Source organism: Lygodium microphyllum, chromosome 26, assembly GCF_053477565.2.
Source record: "Lygodium microphyllum isolate KBCC chromosome 26, Lygodium_microphyllum_v1.1.10, whole genome shotgun sequence".
In the NCBI taxonomy this organism is placed as follows: domain Eukaryota; kingdom Viridiplantae; phylum Streptophyta; class Polypodiopsida; order Schizaeales; family Lygodiaceae; genus Lygodium; species Lygodium microphyllum.
The window spans coordinates 112614626-112638282 of record NC_141160.1 but is presented as its reverse complement, the minus strand read 5'-3'; the positions used below and the strand labels follow the sequence as shown (position 1 = coordinate 112638282).

General features: G+C 42.0%; 1 protein-coding gene across 1 annotated transcript; it reads right to left on the bottom strand.

Moving 5' to 3' along the window:
- Positions 1–11501: 11501 nt before the first annotated feature.
- On the bottom strand, positions 11502–14577 carry LOC148013692 (cation/calcium exchanger 1-like). The gene is made up of 2 exons (XM_087668468.1): positions 13506–14577; positions 11502–12885 (listed from the first exon to the last, which is right to left on the bottom strand). The coding sequence occupies exons 1-2, from the start codon at positions 14506–14508 to the stop codon at positions 11972–11974; spliced, it is 1917 nt and encodes a 638-aa protein (XP_087524594.1). The 5' UTR covers positions 14509–14577; the 3' UTR covers positions 11502–11971.
- Positions 14578–23657: the final 9080 nt, after the last annotated feature.

Here is a 23657-nt window from a genome sequence, read left to right as displayed (position 1 = left end):
CAAGTACATAAAGAACTTTGGCGGAAGAAGACCGCCTCTCAGAAAACATAGGTAAAGTCCCCACGCCTCGAATAGGAACTGTAGAGTTGTCACCAATGGTGACAATGGCCCCTCTCGAACGAAGATCCTGAAGCCGATCCTGTCTAAAGGTCATATGAGAAAATGCTCTGTTGTACACAAGCGAAGGCTTCTCTCTTGAGTGGTAGAAGCTAGGGTTGTATCCTCCTCAACAAAGACATGCACAAAAGCAAACTCTATCATGGCTAGGGCCCCCTTTGAGTCCTTCTCCTTGGGCTTCAGATGGGGGTAATTTTGCCAACACTTCTCCTCGAGATGAGTGCCCTTCCCATAGTGTGGGCACTTGGGCTTCGTCTCCTTTGCATCCTTCTTGTCCTTGGCCTTCTCCTTCTGTTGCTTCTTCTTCTTGCCGCCACCAGTACCTGCAGTAAAAGCCTTGGTGGAGCCACTGGCACCCACCTCTCGGAGACACTCGTCATGCTCCAAGACAAGCGGGGAAAGTTCCTCCCGTAGAAGTTTCTCACAGGTCCTCGAAGTGATGAGGCTGGTGTAGAAGACATCATACTGGGGTGATGGTAGCTGAGTCAAGAGAACCATCACCATATCCTCGGACAAAATCACCCGACCAAGAGAGGCTAGCTTGCCTCACATGTCCTTCATCTTCGTGATGTGCTCATTCATGGAAGAAGAATCATCAAGACAGAGCATCCGCAACTTCTTCTCCAAAGAAATCTTGTGGGTGAACATCTTATGTTGGTGCAAAGACGCAAGCTTCTTCCACACTTCCGGTGCAGTCTTTAACCTGTGAACATGAACAAGAACTGAGTCATGAAGACTCATAAGGAGAAAGGAACGGGATCGAGAGTTGAGCATATCCCACAAGGCTGCATGGTCCATAGAAGCTCCATCTAACGAATCCATGGGGGGACGGTCGATGGGTGAAGAAACAAGCTCTCATAGGTCAAACGTATCGAGGATGCACTCCACCTTGCAAGACCATAGGGAGTAATTGGAACCATCCAACTTGTCTTTCTTCAGAAAGGAAAGGAGTATGGGCACCTGTATCGAGGAAATCAAGGAAGGCATCCGGACATCTGAAGCGGTCTTCACCGATTGAACCTTCACTGTAGATGGAACCCTTTGAGATGCATGGACAAAAGAAGGATGGGTGCGAGGAGACTCCTCCCGTCGTTGATCATGAAACTCCTGATAATCTCGTCTCCGCTCAGAGGAATGATGAGAAAGAAGCTCATCCTCTGAGTCGTCAAAGCCTGAAAACTGAAAAGACATCTTCCAAATATGCAAACACCAAACACACCAAAGAAAACTTTGCCGATGCCGAAGGATGACCATCAGAATGGTCACCAACCACCAAAACGCAGGCTATGGAGGCCTACAAACACTTGGAGCTACAAAACGCAATGATGTCTGATGAAGATCACCTAGATAGAAGCCGTCGAGCACCAAAACGCAGCCTGGGAGGATGTCACAAAGAGGGCCGACAGAAGGTGGAACGACCTCCAAAATAGCAAAACGCAGCCATGAGGAGTGTCACCCAACTGTAGGGATGGCCACCTTGCAGAAAACGCACCCAAGGGAGGAGTGTTGATGATATGGCAACGTCAGAAACTGCCTCCTACAGCAAATGCAAGGGTTGGAGCCGCTAGTATGAGCCGCCCTTTGGCAGTTGGTGGAGAGAAGTCAGCAGCAGCAACAAAAGAAGGGGATGGTGTCTCTTTGTCGGGGAAGATCCTCCCTGCTCTCAATTAGGCGATGATACCATGTGAGAGTGTGCAACGGAAGAAGAAACACGAACACAGAGGAGAGAGAGAGAGAGAGAGAGAGAGAGAGAGAGAGACCAGAGAATGAAGGAAGAAAATTTGCACTGATTAAAATGAATGTTGAATACGCTGAAATGGACTAATCTGTCCCTGCACGCAGCCCAAAGCATTAGTGAGGGCACCAGATCAAGCTAGAAACAAAGACATCACCAATGCCAAAGTGGGAGAGAAGGGAATGTGTGTTGAATCTATAAAACAATATATGCGACTGATGGTGGGGCTACTACAAATAGCCCCCCCAGCCACTAAACTGGCTGACTTGGCCAAAATTGGCCAATGGCACCAAAAACTGCCACTAAATGCTAACTACCACCCAAGAAGGGAATGCACAACAAAAATCAACACCTAAACTGTCAGAGCTCCTTTGTCTCCTGCCAGACTCTGACAGGAGCTCACAACCAGGAGATGGAAGACTAACACTGAAATAGAGAAGGCTAACAAATACATGTCAAACGGGCAAGAGTCGATTTATTCACAAAAGTGGTGTGCTGCCATTATCTATAAGAATGTACACATTCTTGCCATCAATGTTACCATGTACCCATAGGGTGTTTGGGCTCCTAAAGCCGGTCCATGCATCCATGGAGATCAAGCAAGCTGATATAGTGGTAAGTGTGGGGTGCAAAGGGTCATTCCTGAGCATGCCATCTATGGGGCAGCCACCGAGGTCAAAAGAAGGGAACCCATCCGGTGAGTCATTAAATTGATCAGTGTCAATATCCTCTTTGTATTCAGCATTTTCAGCAAGTGTCATCATAGGAGAGGTGTCATGTGAGTCCTCTTCTAACTTGTCACTATCTTCTAACACATACATGCTATTAGACTTGACAATGGTGTTCTTAAAGGGGCATTTGGATGCATGATCAGCCGTGTACTTATCGCCACATTTAAAGCACAAACCCTTAGCCTTGTGATCCTTGACAACCTCAGGAGGAATGAATTTTTGACCGTTAGAATTGAAGCCATTCCGTGTCTTATTTTCAACATCCATGTCTTATTTTCAGCATACTTTGGGTCACTTTGGGAAGGGGGTGCTATCCCAAAACTTCCATATTTCCTTTTAGCATTAAAAGTGGGGTAGGTGGGGATTTAGGGGCTGCCATTCCCTGCATTGTTGCTGCAATAATCACCAGCATATGGGGATTGCCTAGTAGGGTATCTTTGTTGTCCTGCAATTGGCTACATGCCCTCATTGCAACGGTATTTCCAACCATATTGTTTAGCCAATTCTATGGATGCAAACAAAGTGGCTGGCTTTTGAGCCATTACATCAGCTGAAAGATACGCATCTAGCCCATAAATGTATTTATGCAATTTGGCCTCATCACTGACGGCCTCAACATACATGGATAGGTTCATAAACTGGTTGGTATGCTCCCTCACGGTGAGATTTCACTAATCAAACTGATACCATTGCCTAGCCAAACGTTCTTTCTCTATCGAGGAGACAAAAACTTGGACCATATGCATCTTGAAATCTTCCCAATCATGAAATTGTTGGTTTTCTCTTTGAATAAATCTCCACCATGTGTGGGCAAAACCCTCAAGGTAAAGGGAGGCAAAAATAATATTTGCCTCGTCGATACGAGGATAAATGAGAAAATAGGCTTTCAATTTAGAGGTCCATTCCTCTAATTCAGTCGGGGATGAGGACTGCCCATTAAACTTAGCAAACACAATCTTGTCACGCAACTCGTTTGGGCATTGCTGTCCATGTATGCCATGTGCTACATGCTGCCTATGTATGTTGTGCTACCCATACATGCCTTGCTGTCCAAACCCTGGCTGTCCAAAATTTCCATGTGGGCCATGCTGTCCATGCATTACATGAGGACCAAATTGCACATTAGGACCTTGCTATCCAAAATGACCATGCTGCCCATGCATTAAATGAGAACCTGGTTGAGCATTGGGGCCTTGCTACCCAAAACTGCCATGTGCATGCTGCCCATATACACCTTGCATTCCATGCTACCCAAAATTTGCATTAGGCCCTTGCTGGCCATTCCCATGAGTGTGCATATAGCTTCCATTACGAGGGAGCTGATGTCCCAAGGATGGGCTCAAAGGGTTCGTAATGGGGGAGGGAAGGATGGGTTCATCATGTCAAGTGGAGACCTCCCCCATCTCATAAGTGCTATGGGGAATGCCATGGGTGCCGCCAAAACCTTGTGGAATACACTCAGTCTCCAAGGGAGGAGGGCGGTTGGCCTCACGGGGAGGGACATACTCCTTGGGCCGATCCAAGGAGGGTGCGATGGCGGGGATGAGGGCGCCCATGCGCTCGATGAGTAAGTCCATCTTGGCCATCATCTCGGAATGACGATGATCTTGGCGGGTTTCCATCTCCCTATGGCGTTGTTCCAACTCTCGATGTCGATCGACATGACGGATCTCATGTTGGCATAGAGTATGGTTAAGCATAGGCAAGCGGTCCATCTCGGGGGCACCCTCTTCAAACATGTCTTCACGATCCTCTTGGGCTAAGCTAGGATCATTCATTGAGGCACGGGAATCCCTTATTTCACATTGGAAGTCCTCTTGGGCCTTTGCTTTACCCTTATGGCCTGCCATCCCAAGTGCAATCCACTAGACCCCCTGCTATAGAAATGGCAATATCTTGAGCTCGGAAGCTCTGATCGCCAAACTTTTTGATTCAAATTAAAGCTCTAGATCCCCTCTACGATGCTATGTAAAAATATATTTGATAGTAAATGACTAGGGCTTTGTTGTAATTGACTTTTGTGGGCTGACTGTGTAGGACTGATGCCTGTCCCACAGTACCTCTGAGCACAAAATTGGGCATGTCTCCCAAACCGTAGGGCAGAATGGGGAGATTTTTGGTTTAGATTGAAGGGGGGGTTTCCTCTTAGAATCAAGCTATGGAGCCCATGCTCAGTCACACAAGAAGGCTTTGTTGTAATTAACTTTTGCGGGCTAACTGTGTGGGACTGGCTGTATGCAATACCCTGCAAGGACTCCTTCAATGAGCATACATTATCCCAATGATGAGGTGCTTATTTCAAGACATCCTAGGCCTCAATGGTGGTTCTCAATGCCACATAGAGCCATACATCATTTGCATCAATAGTTCTCTTGTTGAGACCATTTTCATGATTGCATACCCTACCCATCCTACATGCATCCACCATACATTCCCAAGTGATACATGTTATTACCAATACATCTACAAGGTTGTGGAACGTAAACGATCGGGGCTCAGGCTATTCATTCAAGTGTACCTGCACTTGCAAGAAATTTTGGGCTCCGAATCACCGCGAGGTGGGCAAAGTTTCCCTCGGGCCGAGTTGTGCACTCCTTCAGGATCTTTGATGGCAAGGGGGGGTCATCCCTCACCTAAAATATACATGGCAAACATTTATTATTAAGCAACCAGCATGATATGCATTTACAAAGTAAGGATTGGGCCTTTCATGATATGCATGATCAATAAGGAAAATGGGATGGGAAAAGAGGTTACCTTTGCAAATCAGTGACTCGCTAATCACATGACTTACCCTTCTTACAAATTTCTTTCTTATCGGTCAGAATCAAGATAAGAGTATGGTTAAGGATTAGAGTAAAATCTTGATCAATGGGGAAAGAAATTTAAAGAGCATTTAGCCATGCATGCATTTCAAGGGTGTGGAATGGGGATGGGAATCCAATTGGCACTCTCAAGCTCCAAGAAGGCATGCAATTCTTCCATCTCTCTCATCAAGTGGTTGAGCTCAACAATTGGATTTAAAAGAGAGAGCAAGAACCGATTGACATACCTTATTCAAGCTCGGGGAAGAGTTAATGGCTGCTCTCTCCAAGAAATTTGTGGTTGCCCTTCTTCTTACAGCCCGTGGTTGTATGGGGGCCTTCAATGTTGTATATCTTCACTTGTTGAAGCTTGTGGCTTCTCCCAAGGCTCTCGAGGGTAAGGAATTGAAGGGGCTTCAGTGTGCCATGAGCTTGGTTGAAGGTTTCATGGTTGCCATGGCTGCTATCCACAGTAAGGTTTGGGATATGTCAAGAACTAGTCGAAAATCTCAACAACCATGCTCAAGCCTTGCCTAGAAGTATGCCAAGAGCTAGAGGATGAAGCAGGGATTGCTGGAACTGAGCTGGAGCAGGAGGAAGAGAGCAGACCACTCGGCACAAAATGCACCATGAATTTTGGGTTGGCCTCACGAGGCTCCAAGCAGGGCAAACAGGGCTCATGGATGCTCCAGATGCTGAGCATGAAGTGGAGAAGGCTCTGGGACAAGCCATTCAAGCTGAGGAAGAGGGGGGAGCAAGATCTCTGCACTTCTTGAGCTAAAGGTTCCATGGCAGCTTGAAGAAAGGAGAGAGAAGGTTCTCTTGAAAAAATAACTGTGCTTTTGGACTTCTCTAACTCTGCTACACTCTTTTTGCCCAAAACCCTAAAGAAACTTACATGGAAATTAGTGACAACCTGCCAAATTTATCTTCCTGCCTCCAGATGTGTCCATGGTTCTTGGGAAAGCTCCAAGAAAGGCTACCATAGTCTTCAAGAGGGTTGATATCTTGCCTGAGTACTCCCTATGTAAGTATGAGAAATATGTAGCTGAGATTTTCTAATTGTGAGAAACTATAAGAGCCCTAAATCTATGGGAAAGAAAAGGATCAAAGACAAAGCTCTTATACCACTTGTAACGAAAGAGACCTAGCTAGCCTAACTAAGGAAGAGAAGAGAGAGGACTACATGAGAAGAAGAAGAGGAGAGAGAAAGAGAGGAAAGGGAGAAAGAAGAAGAAGCCATGAAAGCTTGTGAAGGTGAAAAGAGAGATTCTTGATAATTCCCTGATCCTCAGAATACCCTCTTGCACCTTATATACCATCAGTGTGACTAGTATGTTCCCATGCCATGTTCCAGTGTCCCCCGCTCATTACAAAATAGATACTATTTTTTTCATTGATCTCAGTACAAGATTCTTTGTCGCTCTTCTTACATACAAACATACATTTTTTTGAAAAAAAAATATTCCTGTTATTATAATATTTGCAATTGCTTCAAAGAGCCAACCCAATCCACAACAAGATTGCCACCCTACCCCGTTTATCCCGAGCTCTCCAATGCTAAACCACATCAGCATCATATAGTTTATTTTCCCATCAAAGGATTGGGTATGAAATTACATCATCTAACTAGAGCCCCACTAATTCTCGCCCATCATGAAAGAAAACTTTCCTATACAAGTAACCTCACATACTTGAGCAATGGTCCCACCTCACATACTTAAGCAATGGTCAACTTTCTTAGGCAATCTTATTTTTACTTTGCATGAGAAGTTTTTGGGTGTGGCCACCACGATGGCGCAACACCTTAATCCTGCTTGGATGTTGATGGCAAGTATGCAATTAGTATTATTTACAATATTTTATTTCAACTAAAATCAAACCTATGAATTTATCAAACAAAAACAATACTTTCCTATCAATGGCTAGTCAAAAAATCACAATAACATCTTTTCCAATTAATAATCTTGCGATCAACTCATAGTATATACGTATATAACTAAATATGAAAGCATTTCAATTAATTTCAAATTATTGAGATATAAGGATAAGTTGAGCATCAACTCTAAACCAATGTCAAACGGATTCTAGGACTTGACCCTAGGATGGTCATGATTCACAACCCTTTTCTTAATTTTTTGAAAAGCCACTTGACTAGGTCACCCAACCATAGGATGGTTTTGTTTGAAAGACTACTCACTCGCTTCTCATTCTTAAACATGGCATATTTTAGTTGTCTAAGTAAGCATACCACTCGGCGTTGTGAAACAAATCAATACTATTTTTTTAATTGATCTTAATACAAGATTCTTTGTCACTCTTCTTACATAAAAAATACATTCTTTTGAAAAGAAAATATTCAAGTTATTATAATATTTACAATTGCTTCGAAGAGCCAACCCAATCCACAACAAGATTGCCACCCTACCCTATTTATCTCGAGCTCTCCAATGCTAAACCACATCAGGATCATATAGTTTATTTTCCCATCAAAGGACTGGGTATGAAATTGCATAACCTAACTAGAGCCCCACTAATTCTTGCCCATCATGAAAGAAAACTTTCCTATACAAGTGATATCACATACTTAAGCGATGGTCAACTTTCTTAGGCAATCTTATTTTTACTTTGCATGAAAAGTTTTTGGGTCTGGCCACCACGATGGCGCAACACCTTAATCCCGCTTGGATGTTGATGGAAAGTACACAATTAGTATTATTTACAATATTTTATTTCAAATAAAATCAAACATGTGAATTTATCAAACAAAAACAATCCTTTCCTATCAATGGCCAGTTGAAAAACCTCAAAAACATCTATTCCAATTAATAATCTTGCAATCAACTCATAGCTTGCAATTAATCTATATACGTATATAACTAAATATGAAAGCATTTCAATTAATTTTAAATTATTGAGAAATAAGGAAAAGTTGAGCATCAACTCTAAACCAATGTCAAACCAGTTCTAGGACTTGACCCTAGGATGGTCATGTTTCACAACACTTTTCTTAATTTTTTGAAAAGCCACCTCACTAGGTCACCCAACCATAGGATGGTTTTGTTAGGAAGACTACTCACTCGCTTCTCATTCTTAAACATGGCATATTTTAGTTGTCTAAATAAGCATACCACTCAGTGTTGTAAAACAAATCAAGAGTATTTTTTTAATTGATCTCAATATAAGATTCTTTGTCGCTCTTCTTAGGTATAAATATACATTCTTTTGAAAAGAAAATATTCAAGTTATTATAATATTTAAAACTTCTTCGAAGAACCAACCCAATCCACAATAAGATTGCCACCCTACCCTGTTTATCCCGAGCTCTCTAATGCTAAACCACATCGGGATCATATAGCTTCTTTTCCCATTAAAGGATTGGGTATGAAATTAAATCATCTAGCTAGAGCCCCACTAATTCTCACCCATTATGAAAGAAAACTTTCCTATACAAGTGACCTCACATACTTAAGTGATGGTCAACTTTCTTGGGTAATCTTATTTTTACTTTACATGAGAAGTTTTTTTATGTGGCCACCACAATGGTGCAACACCTTAATCCTGCTTAGATGTTGATGGAAAGTACGCAATTAGTAGTATTTACAAGATTTTATTTCAACTAAAATCAAACCTGTGAATTTATCAAACAAAAACAATCCTTTCTTATCAATGGCCAGTTAAAAAATCACAATAACATCTTTTCCAATTAATAATCTTGCGATCAACTCATAGTATTTACGTATATAACTAAATATGAAAGCATTTCAATTAATTTCAAATTATTGAGAAATACAGATAAGTTGAGCATCAACTCTAAACCAATGTCAAATCGATTCTAGGACTTGACCCTAGGATGGTCATAATTCACAACCTTTTTCTTAATTTTTTGAAAAGCCACGTGACTAGGTCACCCAACCTTAGGATGGTTTTGTTGGAAAGACTATTCACTCGAACACAATATTACTGAGTTTTGAAATCTCCCAATTCCCTTTTTTTGAATACTAAAAAGGTTGCACTAGATAGCATGCCCATAAGTTTCTCAAAACCATATGATGTGACCTATCATTGAAAAGTGCTTGACAAATGAAATCTATTGAGCTATAGAGCACTCGATTTGGAGTTATAGTGTTCAAGTTATGACACATCTAAAGATTTGACCATGTATCCCAAACTTATGGAAAATTCCCATATTCCCCAATATGGTGTTCTTGCTTCTCATTCTTAAACATGGCATATTTTAGTTGTCTAGGTAAGCATATCCCTCGGTGTTGTAAAACAAATCAAGAGCATTTTTTTAATTGATCTCAGTCTAAGATTCTTTGTCGCTCTTCTTACGTACATACATTCTTTTGAAAAGAAAATATTTAAGTTATTATAATATTTACAATTTCTTCGAAGAGCCAACCCAATCCACAATAAGATTGCCAACCTACCTCGTTTATCCCGAGCTCTCCAATGCTAAACCACATCGGTATCATATAGTTTCTTTTCCCATCAAAGGATTGGGTATGAAATTACATCATCTAACTAGAGCCCCACTAATTCTCACCCATTATGAAAGAAAACTTTCCTATACAAGTGACCTCACATACTTGAGCGATTGTCAACTTTCTTAAGCAATCTTATTTTTACTTTGCAAGAGAAGTCTTTGGGTGTGGCCACCACAATGGCGCAACACCTTAATCCCGCTTGGATGTTGATGGCAAGTACACAATTAGTATTATTTACAAGATTTTATTTCAACTAAAATCAATCCTATGAATTTATCAAACAAAAACAACTCTTTCCTATCAATGGCTAAGATAGCTTTTTCAACAAAATCTCAATAACATCTATTCCAATTAATAATCTTGCAATCAACTCATAACTTGCATGTAATCTATATGTGTATATAACTAAATATGAAAGCATATCAATTAATTTTAAATTAGTGAAACTTTCGAAAAAACTAAATTTTTTTATCATATTCCACTAAATTATGAAAATTGTAAATAAAACACACATTTAATCTTCAAGAAATTGACTTTTCAAATTATTTCTAGTCTATTTTTAAAAAATATACAAATATTACAAGGCTATTAAATAAAAAATCTTCCTTAAAGTCTAACTTCAAATATAATTGATATTTATTTACCAATTTAATTAATATCTTGAGAGAAATTTAAATTCTATATCTACTCTTAGTTTACTTATAACTTAATTTATTTATCTAAGTTCTTATTTATTTTAATTGATTTTTTATATTTTCATATTTATTAGACAAGTTAAATCTACCTTCTAATGCTTTTGATCATTTTTAACATTTTTTAAATAACGAGTATTTAAATTAATTAATTTACAAAATTTAAGTTAATTAATCTTTTATTTATTTAATTAGTTTATTTACAGACTTTTAAAAATCAAAATAATTAACTATAAATTATGTCAATTACTGTATTTTTTTATATTAGGGATAGAGAAAGAAGCTGCAACTTTGGGTTGCTTTCATGGAACCTCTACTTATCAAAGAATGCTCAATTGACAATGCACAAATACTATGATCCCTTCGTTTTACATAATTTCACTCTCTTTTTCTTTCACTTTTATACTCTCTCTCTCTCTCTCTCTCTACAAGAATGAATTGCTTTGTAAGGGGAGAGGAAAGAAAGGGAATCCACAATAACAAGAGCCTTTTTTGTGTGTTCTTTATTTTCCTTTCCTTTCTTTCCTTTTCATTTTGTGTATGTATTGTGTGTGCAACAATTCAACATTAAAAATTTTGAAGTTTTACTTATATTTTTGAAGAATCAATTTAGTAAGTTTATTAAAAACCAAGGTTTACTCAAAATAACTTAATAGTTAATAACAAATTTAAATAAGTCAAGAAAATTCCTCATAAATTTAAATGTAAATTTAAAAAACAAACAATAGATTAAAACAAGCAAAATCATTAATAATAAGTTGAAATCAACTTTGAAAATCGGAAAATAATTTGATTAACTTCAAAATTTGATGAAAATTTCAAATAAATCATTGTCATTGGAATAAAATCAAAACAAATTTTAAAAATCCGTTTAAAATCGATATAAGTAATGTCAATTAGGAAAAAAATCATATTAAATTATGTTAAGTCGAATGAATAAATAATGGAGTAAAATAAACGAGTTTAGGCACGTGTGCGAGTGTTCTAATATAACCGAAAGGAAGCCCAGTATGGTACTATAGAAGTACACCCAGCTCTGGCCCTGAGGGAAAGCCTTGGCACACAATATTGGCCCATCAACCTACCAGTCCTTCAAACCTCGCATGAACATAAACGAAATAACTCAATTTGAATGAATCTACTCCCTCACTGCCTTGAAAGAAGTCACTTCCCCCTTCAATCCATTGTGAACAGAATTGCTGCATTGATACCCCATCATGCATGGACATCAAATGATGCAGAGATGTTCAGACTGTCAGCCATGTTAGAAATGGTCAGTCTTTTGGCAGAGTGGTGTTAATTTTTGAATGGTTAAGGTATACATGTGTGTATAGTTACAGAATCATTGAGCTTGAAGCAGGAACTACTGAACGGAGGATCTTTGCATGCATTTTGCTTGCTATTACTGAGAGATCCAACCCATAGCATAGCACACACCAGTCACTAAGAATCCACAGTAGAGTAGAACAAGACCCACCCCAAGGCTCCTGCTTAGCCTCATGCCCTTAAGAGGCATCATGACAAGTGACCAAGCTAAGCCTGCACCAAGAAATCCAATGATATAGAACAAGCTGTTGTCATTAACTATGAGAAGAGGCTCGGGGCTTGATTGCCAGCAAGCCATAACTAAGGAGAGACCTAATCCAACCACCATATTAAAGAGAGGTCCTGCGTAGCAGCCAGATATGGCAATTTGAACTCCATCCATACCACTACATGCAAGAGCTAGATCAGTGACAAGGTCACCCATGGAATTACCCCATGCCAACACTGTGAGACCCAAAATAGCAGGGCTTATCCTGAAAAGACCTCCGATTGCTTCTAATGATGTTACAAGCTCATCAGCAATAAGGTAAAACCAGACAATGCTCATTAAAAATCCTCCTGCAAGCCAGAGCCAAAGAAATCGCTGTGGTGGCCTTCCATTCTCTGTGCTGAAAAATGCAAGAGGGCCTAGTGCTACACCCATGCCGGCAGTAACCCCAAACAAGATCCAATTCGGTTCTGTAGAGCCACTCAGGTGGAATATCCACACTGCACCCACAAAAGGAGGTCCAAGTGTGCAACTTACTACAGCAAACAGCCGAGACCAGCGGTCTTCTTCAACCATGGGGATTGTGAATCGCCGTGGTAGAGCCAAAGGCCACTCTATTCCATATTTGAAAAACAAGGATGTATAGTGCTTGAATCGAGCAGTAAATGAATGATGATACATATTGTCCAAAAAATGCTCTGCCTCCGATTCCCCACGATCAGCTAAATGATGGTGATGATGTGCGTGAGGAGACCATCCTGGCAAAGAGTTTTGAATCGTAGCTGCATGCAAGATCATCAAAGATGTTAAGGCAAAACACAAATACTGGCAGATGCTACATCAGAATCACATGAAAGTATGCAGGGGCTATGTAGTCACATGATTCGGCATTCAACTTGAACACAGACTGATAGAAAAGTACACAGGCGCAATGCCAGTGACCAGGTCAGTGTCAAAACAGATCTGCCAAGAGCAATGCATCTGTGCACATCATCAAAGAACCATCAGCTACCATTGCTCATGGATACACACTACATGATTAAGTTCTTTTGTTACAGAAAATACCCTGCTTTCTTTGAGGATGACAAACAGAGAACAGGCTATCAACATAATCGCCTGAAGGTCATTGTGAAAAGAACTGAAGTGATTCTCTCTCTCCCTCTCCCAGTCTCCCCCCCCCCCTCCCCCGGGAAAAAGCAAAAAGATACGAACAGTCAATAAAACAAGTACATGGACCAGCTGCTAAGGATACAGACAAACCGCCATGTTTGCAGGTAGCCCAAGTGTGTAAAATGTCTAAATTGGTTTAAGCACATCAATGGGATGCGGACCTTAATACATGAAAATGTGCAAAAATGAACAAAACAAGAACACTTGAAGGTGAACAAACCAATACACTTACATTTTACAAGAAGAGGATCAATCAGAGAGGATGCATGTCTTTGGCGGTTCTGCACTATCTCTGCAGCCCAGACAGAGCATGCATAAACAAGGTATATGCACAAAAATGCGATGGCCTCCCACAGGCGTACATGGTGATCTAGGATGATGATGGTGAGGATGGCCGCAGATGCAAGAAGGAAGAGCGCATCACGCACAAAGCACACCCTATTGATCCTCACGGAACCTGTTTTGCAAGCCCTGACAGTGACAAGGGCCACAGTGCCTGAAACAACAGTGGTAACGAAGAGGGCTCCGCCTAGGACGGATCCGAATCCTATGCTTGCTGATTGATCCGAAGAAATGAATGCCACCACACTCGAGAACACATCAGGAGCCCCATTTCCAATGGCAAGGAAGGTCACTCCCGCCACTGCAGGGGAGAGCTGCAGGACCTCGGATAGCTTCTCGAGGGTGCAGCTAAAATAATCGGAGGCCGTGGTCCCTAGCATGTAGAAGAGAATCAGAAGCCAAAGCACCAGCCATACCGTATGCCCTGCTTGCAAACCAGTGCGCTGCCGTATTGGCAATGTCCGGCCATCACCTGAATCTGGATCATCCACACCGTCACATCCCTGAGCACAGGTAAGGTTAGACAAATCGACCAAGGTCCAATCGAGAAGATCGTCCTCCCTGCCATGTCCGTACGCAGAGGCAGGCTTCGGCGGCTCGATCAAGACAGTCCGATCGCCTGCGGCCGAGGCTTCAAGCAGCATTTCGGCGAGGCTCCATCGCGAGGCATGTTTGCGCCAGGGACGCGCAGAGCGCGTGGAGAAGAGGCGGGGGGAGGGCGGCGGGGGCAAGGCATTCGGGATGGGGATGGGGATGGAAGGGGGGGAATGTGCCTGTTGGGATGAGTGGGGGGGAGCTAAAGTGAGACAGGGGGAGAGGAACAGAGGCGAGAGGGGGAGGAAAAGGAGGAGGAAGGGGAGAGGCTGCAGGAGCTGAGGAGGAGGAGGCGGCATGGCGATGGCGGAAGGGCTTCATTGTGGGCAGAAGGAAAACATCGTCGCGGGAAAAGGAGCGAGGAGGAGCTTAACAGATAAAAGGACCGGGGTGGGGGGGGGACGCAGCGTCATGGGTATTCCAGTCTTGGGGCCATGCAGAGCTTAATCCGAATCCGTAAAAACAATTAATTAATTAATGGGGCCATACAGACCTTAGTCCGAATCCTTAAGAACAACTGATTCACAATACTTAATAGTAATAATAGTAGTGCCCAGTCGGGTTTGGATTGCTTTTTAGCCGCGTGGCCCTTCGGACAATGACCCCGCTTTTCAGTACAGTTGGCGCTTGTCCCGTACAACAACTGCAATTTTTTAATTTAAAAAATCAATGGAACTCTTTTCCTCTCTCTCTCTCTCTCTCTCTCTAGAAAATTGCAATATATATCTTTCTCCTTGAAGAGGAGTATTAAGTCACGTAAACGAATAGAGACATCACAGATGTACAAGGATCCTCTGGCCCACCAGTAGGAGCCAATAGTACACATAGACAGCCCACTCCTCATAAAAAACATTTTTGATAACAGATATTAAAACCTTCTACTCATTAATTTTTTAGGGATTTCATGTATTTGTTGTTTTATAACTAAAATTTTTGTAAAAGCTAAGGTTTTTAACTTTCATGTTTAAATTTTTAAAGGGTTTTTTTGAAAAAAAAAATTCAATTCATTTTACACTAATCCTCGGATTTCAAGAACATTGAGACAGCCATTCTGCGCTAGGTGAAAAAGGTCGTCACAGTGTGTATTTGGAAAGAATATTTCTTTCGAAAGTGCCAATTGTTATCCTTTACATGGAGGGTTGTGTGAAAGTTCTCTAAAATTTAGGAGACTCTATGCCTTTTATTGATTTTCAACAGCTTTCCCATGGCGTGTTTCACCATGGGATGCGCCTTGAAACAAAGGCATAATCACATTCCCATGGTGAGTTCACATGTCTATTGGAGCTTATTTGCATTAGTTGTTATTAGTTGTTCTTTTTTAGAAATTGTTGCCAAATGGCAAGAGTCTCGATGATGGAGGCCCAATCAAGGCCATATCACCACTATTCACCAAGAGGAAGTAGTGAACGTGTCCATTAAGTAGTACTAACAAGCGCAGTTTCATCAAATTCTCCCCCTTTGTCATACCTCATCCCCCCTGCAACATTGGATGATCATATGAACCTGTAGCATTATTCACACAAGTCATACTTTGGTCTTGCAATAGCTAACAACTTGCAAGGTGGTGTTTTCTCTATTATGTGCTCCTTCTTCCTATGGTTCTTCTAACAAGCATTCATCCAACATCAAGACGTTCATCGACATCAAGATGACCGTGATTATGTATATGTATATGTGTGGTGTTTTAAGAAGAGAAAGTGCATTAGCATTATGTATATGTATTTATGTGTGCATCCAGGGACGCCTGGGAACGTTTACTTGTGTGCAATGAGCATTGCATTCATTTGGGATCATCCTCTCCCTTACAAGTAAAGGTTTAAGATCTTTTCTTTCATTAAGAAAGACGAGAGAGGTAATTCTCTCACTAAGAGAGATATCTACAACTTTTGTGTTGGACGTTTTTTCATCCAAGCAATGCACAGAGAGATATCTCGAAATTGGTGCTGCAGAGTATGTCCTGGAACAACCACGTCTTGCATGAAGATCAACCTTTCCAATCTTGGCACTCAAGTCTCTCTCCAAGAAGAGAAGCTCTTGAAAGCTTATAAAAGAGGAGGCTCTCCTTGGGTGTGGGAGAGGTGAAGAAAGCATCACTTTGCATGCATCCAAGAGGAGAAGAGAAGGAGCAAGTGTTGTGGAAGCCGTGCTAAAATCAAGTTCCAAAAGGAGGAGAGAAGTGCAAATGCTGTGGAAGCTCTGCTGAAATCAAGTTCCAAGAGGAGATCCCTACACATATTGTGTAGGAGAGAAGGTGCAAGTGCTACGGAAGCTCTACTAAAATCAAGCTCCAAGAGGAGATTCCTACACATATTGTGTAGGAGAGAATGAGAGATTTCGGTTTATGTGTAAGAGAGGAGCTTGTTCCTTGTCAATAATATAACCCCACAATGGGGGGGGAGGGGGGGGGGGGGGGGGGGGGAGAGGGAGGGAAGGGACTCGCCCATCTTCCAATTCCTAGTGTGTTGTCAATCTCTCTCTCTCTCTCTCTCTCTCTCTCTCTCTCTCTCTACATATTTCTTTTCTCTCATATGTTCTCTCTCTGTGCCAGTATAATATTTACCATATATCTTTTAAGTATATAAGAAAGTCGAGTGTGTATCTCGGATCTTATAACAGTGGTATCAGAGCAGGTCTCTTTACTTTTCTCAAAGTAAAGGCGATCCTTGCAAGAAGAAGGTAAAGATGGCAACTAATGAAGCACCTACAAGTGAGAAATTATAGGCTCAATTAACAGAGTATCGTAGCTTGTTGGAGATTCTTGAAGTACGTCAATTGATTGACAACTTAAGGGTAAGGGAAGAAGCTACTTATGAATGATTGAGTCCTTCAAAAAATGGTGATACTAGAGGAAACACCATTGTACCAATTGATGGTGAAGGTTCAAAGCATCCAATTGCTGAGAAGCTTCCTAGAAGGAAGAAGGATTCTTGGTTCAAGAAGAGTAAAAAGACCTCGCCTCGAGTGAGGCAGATAAGGAGGGAGTCATCTCCCTCAGCAACCAGCTACTCCCCTAATTACTCAAGTTCCTCCTCCTCCTCATCAACTTCTAGTTTCTACTCTCTTGGTTCTAAGTCTCATGCAATCTGCAAACGAACAAAGAGGGACCATAAGAGGAGCAAGCTTAAGAAGACTAAGACTTTCAAGTCTAGGGAAAAGGACATAAAGTTTGACTCTTACTCCAGTAAGAGAGATCATGCTAAAAGCTGAGGCATGTAGGCATGCACTTAAAAGACAATGCTAGCAATTGGTGGTTGACTCTCATTTTGGAGGGAAGGAAACCTACGACTTGGGAAAAGTTCAAGAAGAAGGATTATGCTCAGTATGCCTCCTGATTTTGAGAATGATGTCAAGAAGGAGTGGGATTGGCTAGGCAACCATAAAGAGCATGAAAAGGTTAGTAGTTATGTGGACAAGTTTTGGTCTAGTCTGCTCAAGGTTACTCCTTTCATGGAGATCAGCGACAAAGAGAAAAAAAAGAAGTTGGAAGTTGGCCTACTCCCTCATGTACACAGAACCATGAAGGTGTATCCACATAAAAACCTTATCTCGCATGATGGAGTCTGCCATCATAGTTGAAAGTTTGCATACACATGATACATCTCAAAAGTTGGAGATAAGTTCTTATAGAGCTAGACAAGAGCAACTCTATGATCAAATAGGACTAATTGAAGAAGACCTACCTTTACCCATGATCAATATTCAAAGCCAGAGGGTAACAAGAAGAAGCGCAAGTATCTCTCACCCTCTGAGATACAAGAGTACAAAGAGGAAGGAATGTGCTTTCTTTGTGGTGAGTTAGGGCATATGAAGCCTGATTGTCCTCACAAAAGGAAGGAAGCAAATGTGGTTAAAGATCCTCCTCCGCCATTCTCAAATTCTATTCTGGATGTGCAAGATAACACTCATTCAAATGAGAAGATGTTGATGTTACAAGATAGATTTTCTTGCAGTAGAATCCCCTTTTCCTTGGTGTCTCTCTTGGGGCTCCATGTTTTTGGTGCGCAGCCGGGGAAACTTGCCATCAACAAACATAAGAAGAGGCTAAAAATGAAGGAAATGGCATTGCCAAGAAGAGAATAATTCAAAGGATGTTTGCAAAGTTCTTTCTTCCACTAAAGAGTTGGAGATTCTCATTGCCAAAGCCACTTTCCACAAGAAGTTCATTCCACAATGGCGGAAACATATCACCATCATGATACAAGCTTTATGCGGTGGACTATTTCCTCTTCATGTTGAGGCAACAGAAACTTGCATCTTGGTGGCAAATTGTTTGGGAACAAACTGAACAGCAAAAGCAGGGAGAATGACTATTCATGGAACATTTAGTATTCATTGAGAAGTTTTCAGACATCATCAAGTGGGAGATCGTAAATAAGCTTCAAGAGTCGTGGTCTGTGGAGGTTCACGAAAACAAGAAGGAAAAGAGTTGGAATTTGTTCATGGATGCTCAATAGCAAGATACGTGAGATACTTGGTGCACTAACAATCTTCTGTTTGTCCAATTAGCAACCCACTGGAAGTTGGTATACAGAGTGTTTTTCACAATATACACTGTTGAAACCCTCAGAAGCTAGCATTATTATAATGGCACAACAACGATCCTAAGAAGAATGAGTTTTGATACTTTCAGAATGGAATATCTCCCCCTCTGTAGTGGCTTGAAAGCCGATTTCAGAGATGTTGAAAAAAAGGAAGTAGAGGAGATGTTGGCCACAGAATCCCCCAGAGATTGAAGCCCCTCTCTGATTCTATTCTATTGAGTACTGAACAACTGGTTGGAGCCAAGCCCCTGATGAATGAGGCAATCAAGAGGCAAGCGTTAGAATGAGTCCAGATGTATGTGAGAAGAGAGAAGGCAAAAATCAAACTGAGAACAAGCTCGCAGCAGAAGTCTCCTTTGACGCCCTAAAAGCACTCTTTATAGAAGTCCCCATGGCAACTCAAGGTCTCCTTCCTAGTCAAATTCATCCTGGAAATATTGATGACAGGCCAGCAAATGTAGTCACATTGCCAACTTTTAAGGGAGAGTACAATGAAGACTCTGATCTTCATGTAACAGAGTTTAGTAGCATGTATGGCTAACAATGCCAGAACCCCTGAGCATTGGTTAGTAATATTCCCCATCACTTTCAAGGACGCGACATTTTAGTGGTATGAGAGACAAGCAACATAAAATTTTGTCACATGGGACAAGCTGAAGTTGGCTTTCCTCACTAAATTCATGAAAGGGAACGATGGATCGAAGGTTGGACTCGAGAGCTATTAGGGGAGAGCAAGAGCAAGAAAGGGAGAGACTAGAAATGGAAACTCCAACAGTCACAATGTGTGACCGGGCCTTCCTTTATTCAAACTGTCACTAAAATAATAAAGAATAACGTGACGGTGATGGGTGCCTGCCACCTACAGTATGCAGTGGCGGTGACTGTCAGTGTAGTAATACACGAGCGGCTAGGCAGAGGCACCTTTACCCCCAACAACCTCCCACTTAAAGGCGAATCTGCCCCAGTGAGGAGTGAAAAGAAAAAGAAAAAAGACAGTACAACATGTACACATGTACAATAGGATGAGGAAATACGTCATCTCATCCCACGCCCATCAACCTCCTGAGGAAGGCAAAGTGCTCTGTAGAGAGGCTTTTCGTGAGTAGACCTGCAGGATTCTGGTCAGTCGAGATCTTGACAAGATCAATAGGCTTATCTTCAATGACCCCACGTATGAAGTGATACCTCACCTTAATGTGTTTCGTCTTCGCATGGAAGACCGGATTCTTGGCTAACTGAATAGCACTCATAGAATCCGAATGCAGTGTCGGGATAGCATCAATACTAAGGTCAGCAACTAAACGACCCAACCAAATGGCCTCCTTGCAAGCCTCAATGGCTACAACATACTCGGCCTTTGTAGTGGAAAGGGCCGTGCATTTCTATACCCTGGACATCCAAGAAACAGAACCTCCAATATAGGTGAATACATAGCCGGAAGTGGACTTCCTACTATCTGCATGTCCTGCATAATCAGAGTCAGTGTACCCCACAACTCCTGTATCCTGGCTGCCATAGTATATGCACATATCTGCAGTGCCCTTCAGGTACCTCATGATACCCTTCACGGCATCCCAATGCTTCTTGCCAGGTGTAGCCATATAGTGTGCCACAACACCAACTGCAAAGGTAATATCTGGACGAGTGGCTATCATGGCATACATAAGACTACTCATTATGGATGCATAGGGAATCTTGGCCATCTCGGCCCTCTACTCATGTCTGCAGACAATCAGCCTGTGATACCTTCACATAAGAAGGCAATGGACAGCCAATAGGCTTTACGTCCTGCATGCGGAAGTGCTCAAGGACTTTATGAATGTACTCCCTCTGTGACAAGTAGAGGAGTCCCTGATGCCTGTCGCATCTAATGCGCATATCAAGTATGTGAGTGGTTTGTCCCAGATCTTTCATCTCAAAGCTCTTTTTTAGCTGAGCCTTAAGAGCATCTAGCTCATCATGAGCTTTCCCTGCTATCAGCATATCATCCACATAGAGTATCAAATCAATAAAGAACCATCACGGGCTTTCTTCGTGTAAAGACATGGATCCATAGCACTCTGGCTATAGCCCTGTGATTGCATAAAGGCATCAAACTTATGATACCACTCCCTAGGTGCATGTTTCAAGCCATAAAAACTTTTCTTCAATTTGCACACTAGGTGTTGCCTGCCAGGTTCTGCAAAGCCCTTAGACTGCTCCATATAAATCTCATCATGTAAGTCCTCATGTAAAAAAGCCGTCTTGACATCCATCTGGTATAAATCCATTGTATAAATCTAAGTCAAGCTGAGCAACCAAAGCAAAGACTAAGCGTAGGGTGGTCATCTTAATGATAGGAGAAAAGACCTCGTCAAAGTCCACACCATGCTTCTGCTTAAAACCCTTTGCTACCAATCTAGCCTTGTATGCTGGCTTGGGGTGTCCAGGGGTACTTTTGAGCTTGTACACCCACTTGTATGGCAAAGCCTTCTTGTCCATAGGCAAGGAAACCAAATCCCAAGTGTCATTCTTATGCAAGGAGTCTATCTCAGACTACATAGCCCTCTCCCAGGAGTGACTGTCACCCCTACGCATAGCCTCATCATAGGTGAAAGGCTCTCCTGCATCTGTAACCAAGACATAATGCATCGAGGGTTGAAATCTATCAGGTGGACGTCTGTCTCTAGTAGACCGTCTCATGGCAGGCTCTGTTGCCTGCCCAACTGCCTGTCCAACACTCTAACCATGAGCATCTGCTTCAGCTTTAGGCTGTCCAACTGGCTGTGCGGGAGCTCTCGGCTCCTCCTGAAATATGACACTATGGATCTCAACAACTCTCTCAGGCTGCCTATGCATTTTGTCTTCATGGAAGACTACATCATGACTGGGGATGACTTTTCGCGCCTGCGGATTCCAGAGACGATAACCCATCTCGCCTGCATCCCCATAACCAAGGAAAATGCATTTGACACTCTCGGGATCCAGCTTACTTCTCTTGTCCTTGGGCAAATGACAAAATGCCTCACATCCAAAGACACGGAGATGCGCATAAGAGGGAGGTTTTCCAGTCCATACCTCCTCTGCAACCTGGAAATCCAAACCACCAGAGGGTGATCTGTTTATAACATGCACAGCTATACTATTGCCTCAGCCCAAAAGCTCTGTGGTAGGCCTGTATGGCTAAGCATATTGTGTACACGCTCCTGGATGGTTCTATTCATCCGCTCAGCCAAATCATTTTGGGGGGGGTGTAGGGGGCAATCAACTGACGCTTAATACCCCTCTCATCACATAACTCCTCAAAAGCACGTGAGACATACTCACCCCTATTATCTGTCCTTAGGCATTTTAGCCTATACCTAGACTGGTTCTCAACCAATGCAAGCCATCTTTGAAACACAGCCAAGACATCGGATTTCAGCTTAAAGGGATAAGCCCAAACTTTCCATGAAAAATCATCTATGAACGTAACAAAATACTTTGCACCACCCATAGACTGACAAGCCATGGGGCCACAGACATCCGAATGTACCAATGCCAAGGGCTCACTCATGCGTGGCCTACCAGACTTCTTATGCATAGACCTAGTCTGCCTGCCATAAAGACAATGCTCACATGAATCAAAACATGCATAATCAAGGGGCGATAAGTACTGTAAACTAGAAAGCATTTTCATTCCCTTCAAAGACATATGGCCTAAACGGGCATGCCAAAGAGATACATGTGGGATAGAACCCATAGACAAAACATGATCAAGGGAAGAAGCTGATACAATCAAGGGGTAGAGACTGCCAGCCTTGGCACCTCTTGTAATCACAAGTCTGCCACGAGTGATCTTCCATGCAAAGTCTCCAAAACATACATGATATCATTCATCATCAAGATATCTAGCTGACATGAGAGTGCGTGTCAAAGCAGGTACATGACGTACATCTTGCATAACAAAATTGCTGCCAGAAGGAAACTGCAGCCTAACATCACCAATGCCCACAATATCAAGAGAGTTGTCATCACCCAAGCGCACAGAACCCCAAATAGTACATTATGAATGAAACCACTCTCGGTAAGGTGTCACATGAAAGGACGCACCTGAGTCCAAGAGCCAACACTGTGCATACATAGAGTGTATCTCTGTCATATGCGAAGCACTAGAAGAAGCTGCTAGGATATAATCATCATCATCAATATTCTCAGGCTACATAACATTGATCTCTTCAATTTTAACACTAGACTTTGCAGGTACTATATTGCGATGAGAAGACTTATCCTGCACTTTGTCTTTCCCCTTATCTTTGTGCCTTTTATTGCGCAATTCATGGCATTGTGGCCTAATATGGCCCTTTTTCCCACAATGGTGACAAGTAACATCTGCATTCCTACCACGGGATTTGCTACGTGACTTCCCACGAGACTTGGACCGAGATTTCTAAGAATCCCGTCCACGGCCACTACCGCGGCCATGCTTTCCATATCCATCATTCCTGCCTCTAACTGTCATAGCATGAGACACATGAGAGGCATCCAAATTCTTACAGTTAACCTCTTCCTAGAGAAGAGCACTCTCAACATCAGATAATTTCAAGGTAGCAGTAGAGGCACATAATGCAGTGCGAAATACATCCCATGACTCATTAAGAGTACCAAGTAAGAAAAGATGAGTGATATCCTCTGCAAAAGTGATGTCCTGCGAATTCAAGTTCTTGAGTATAGCATGGAATTGGCTCAAGTGAGCAGACATAGTCACACTCTCCTTCATGCGCGCAGATCCATAAGCTGCTTCAGCCAATACATCTGACTCGATGGACTTTTCTTGTCATAGAGATTTTTGATCTTTTTCCACAACTGCCAAGCACTCTGTTCTTCCTCAAAGACATTATAGTGAACCTGTTCTGTGAGAGACAATACAATAGTGGACTTGCATAACT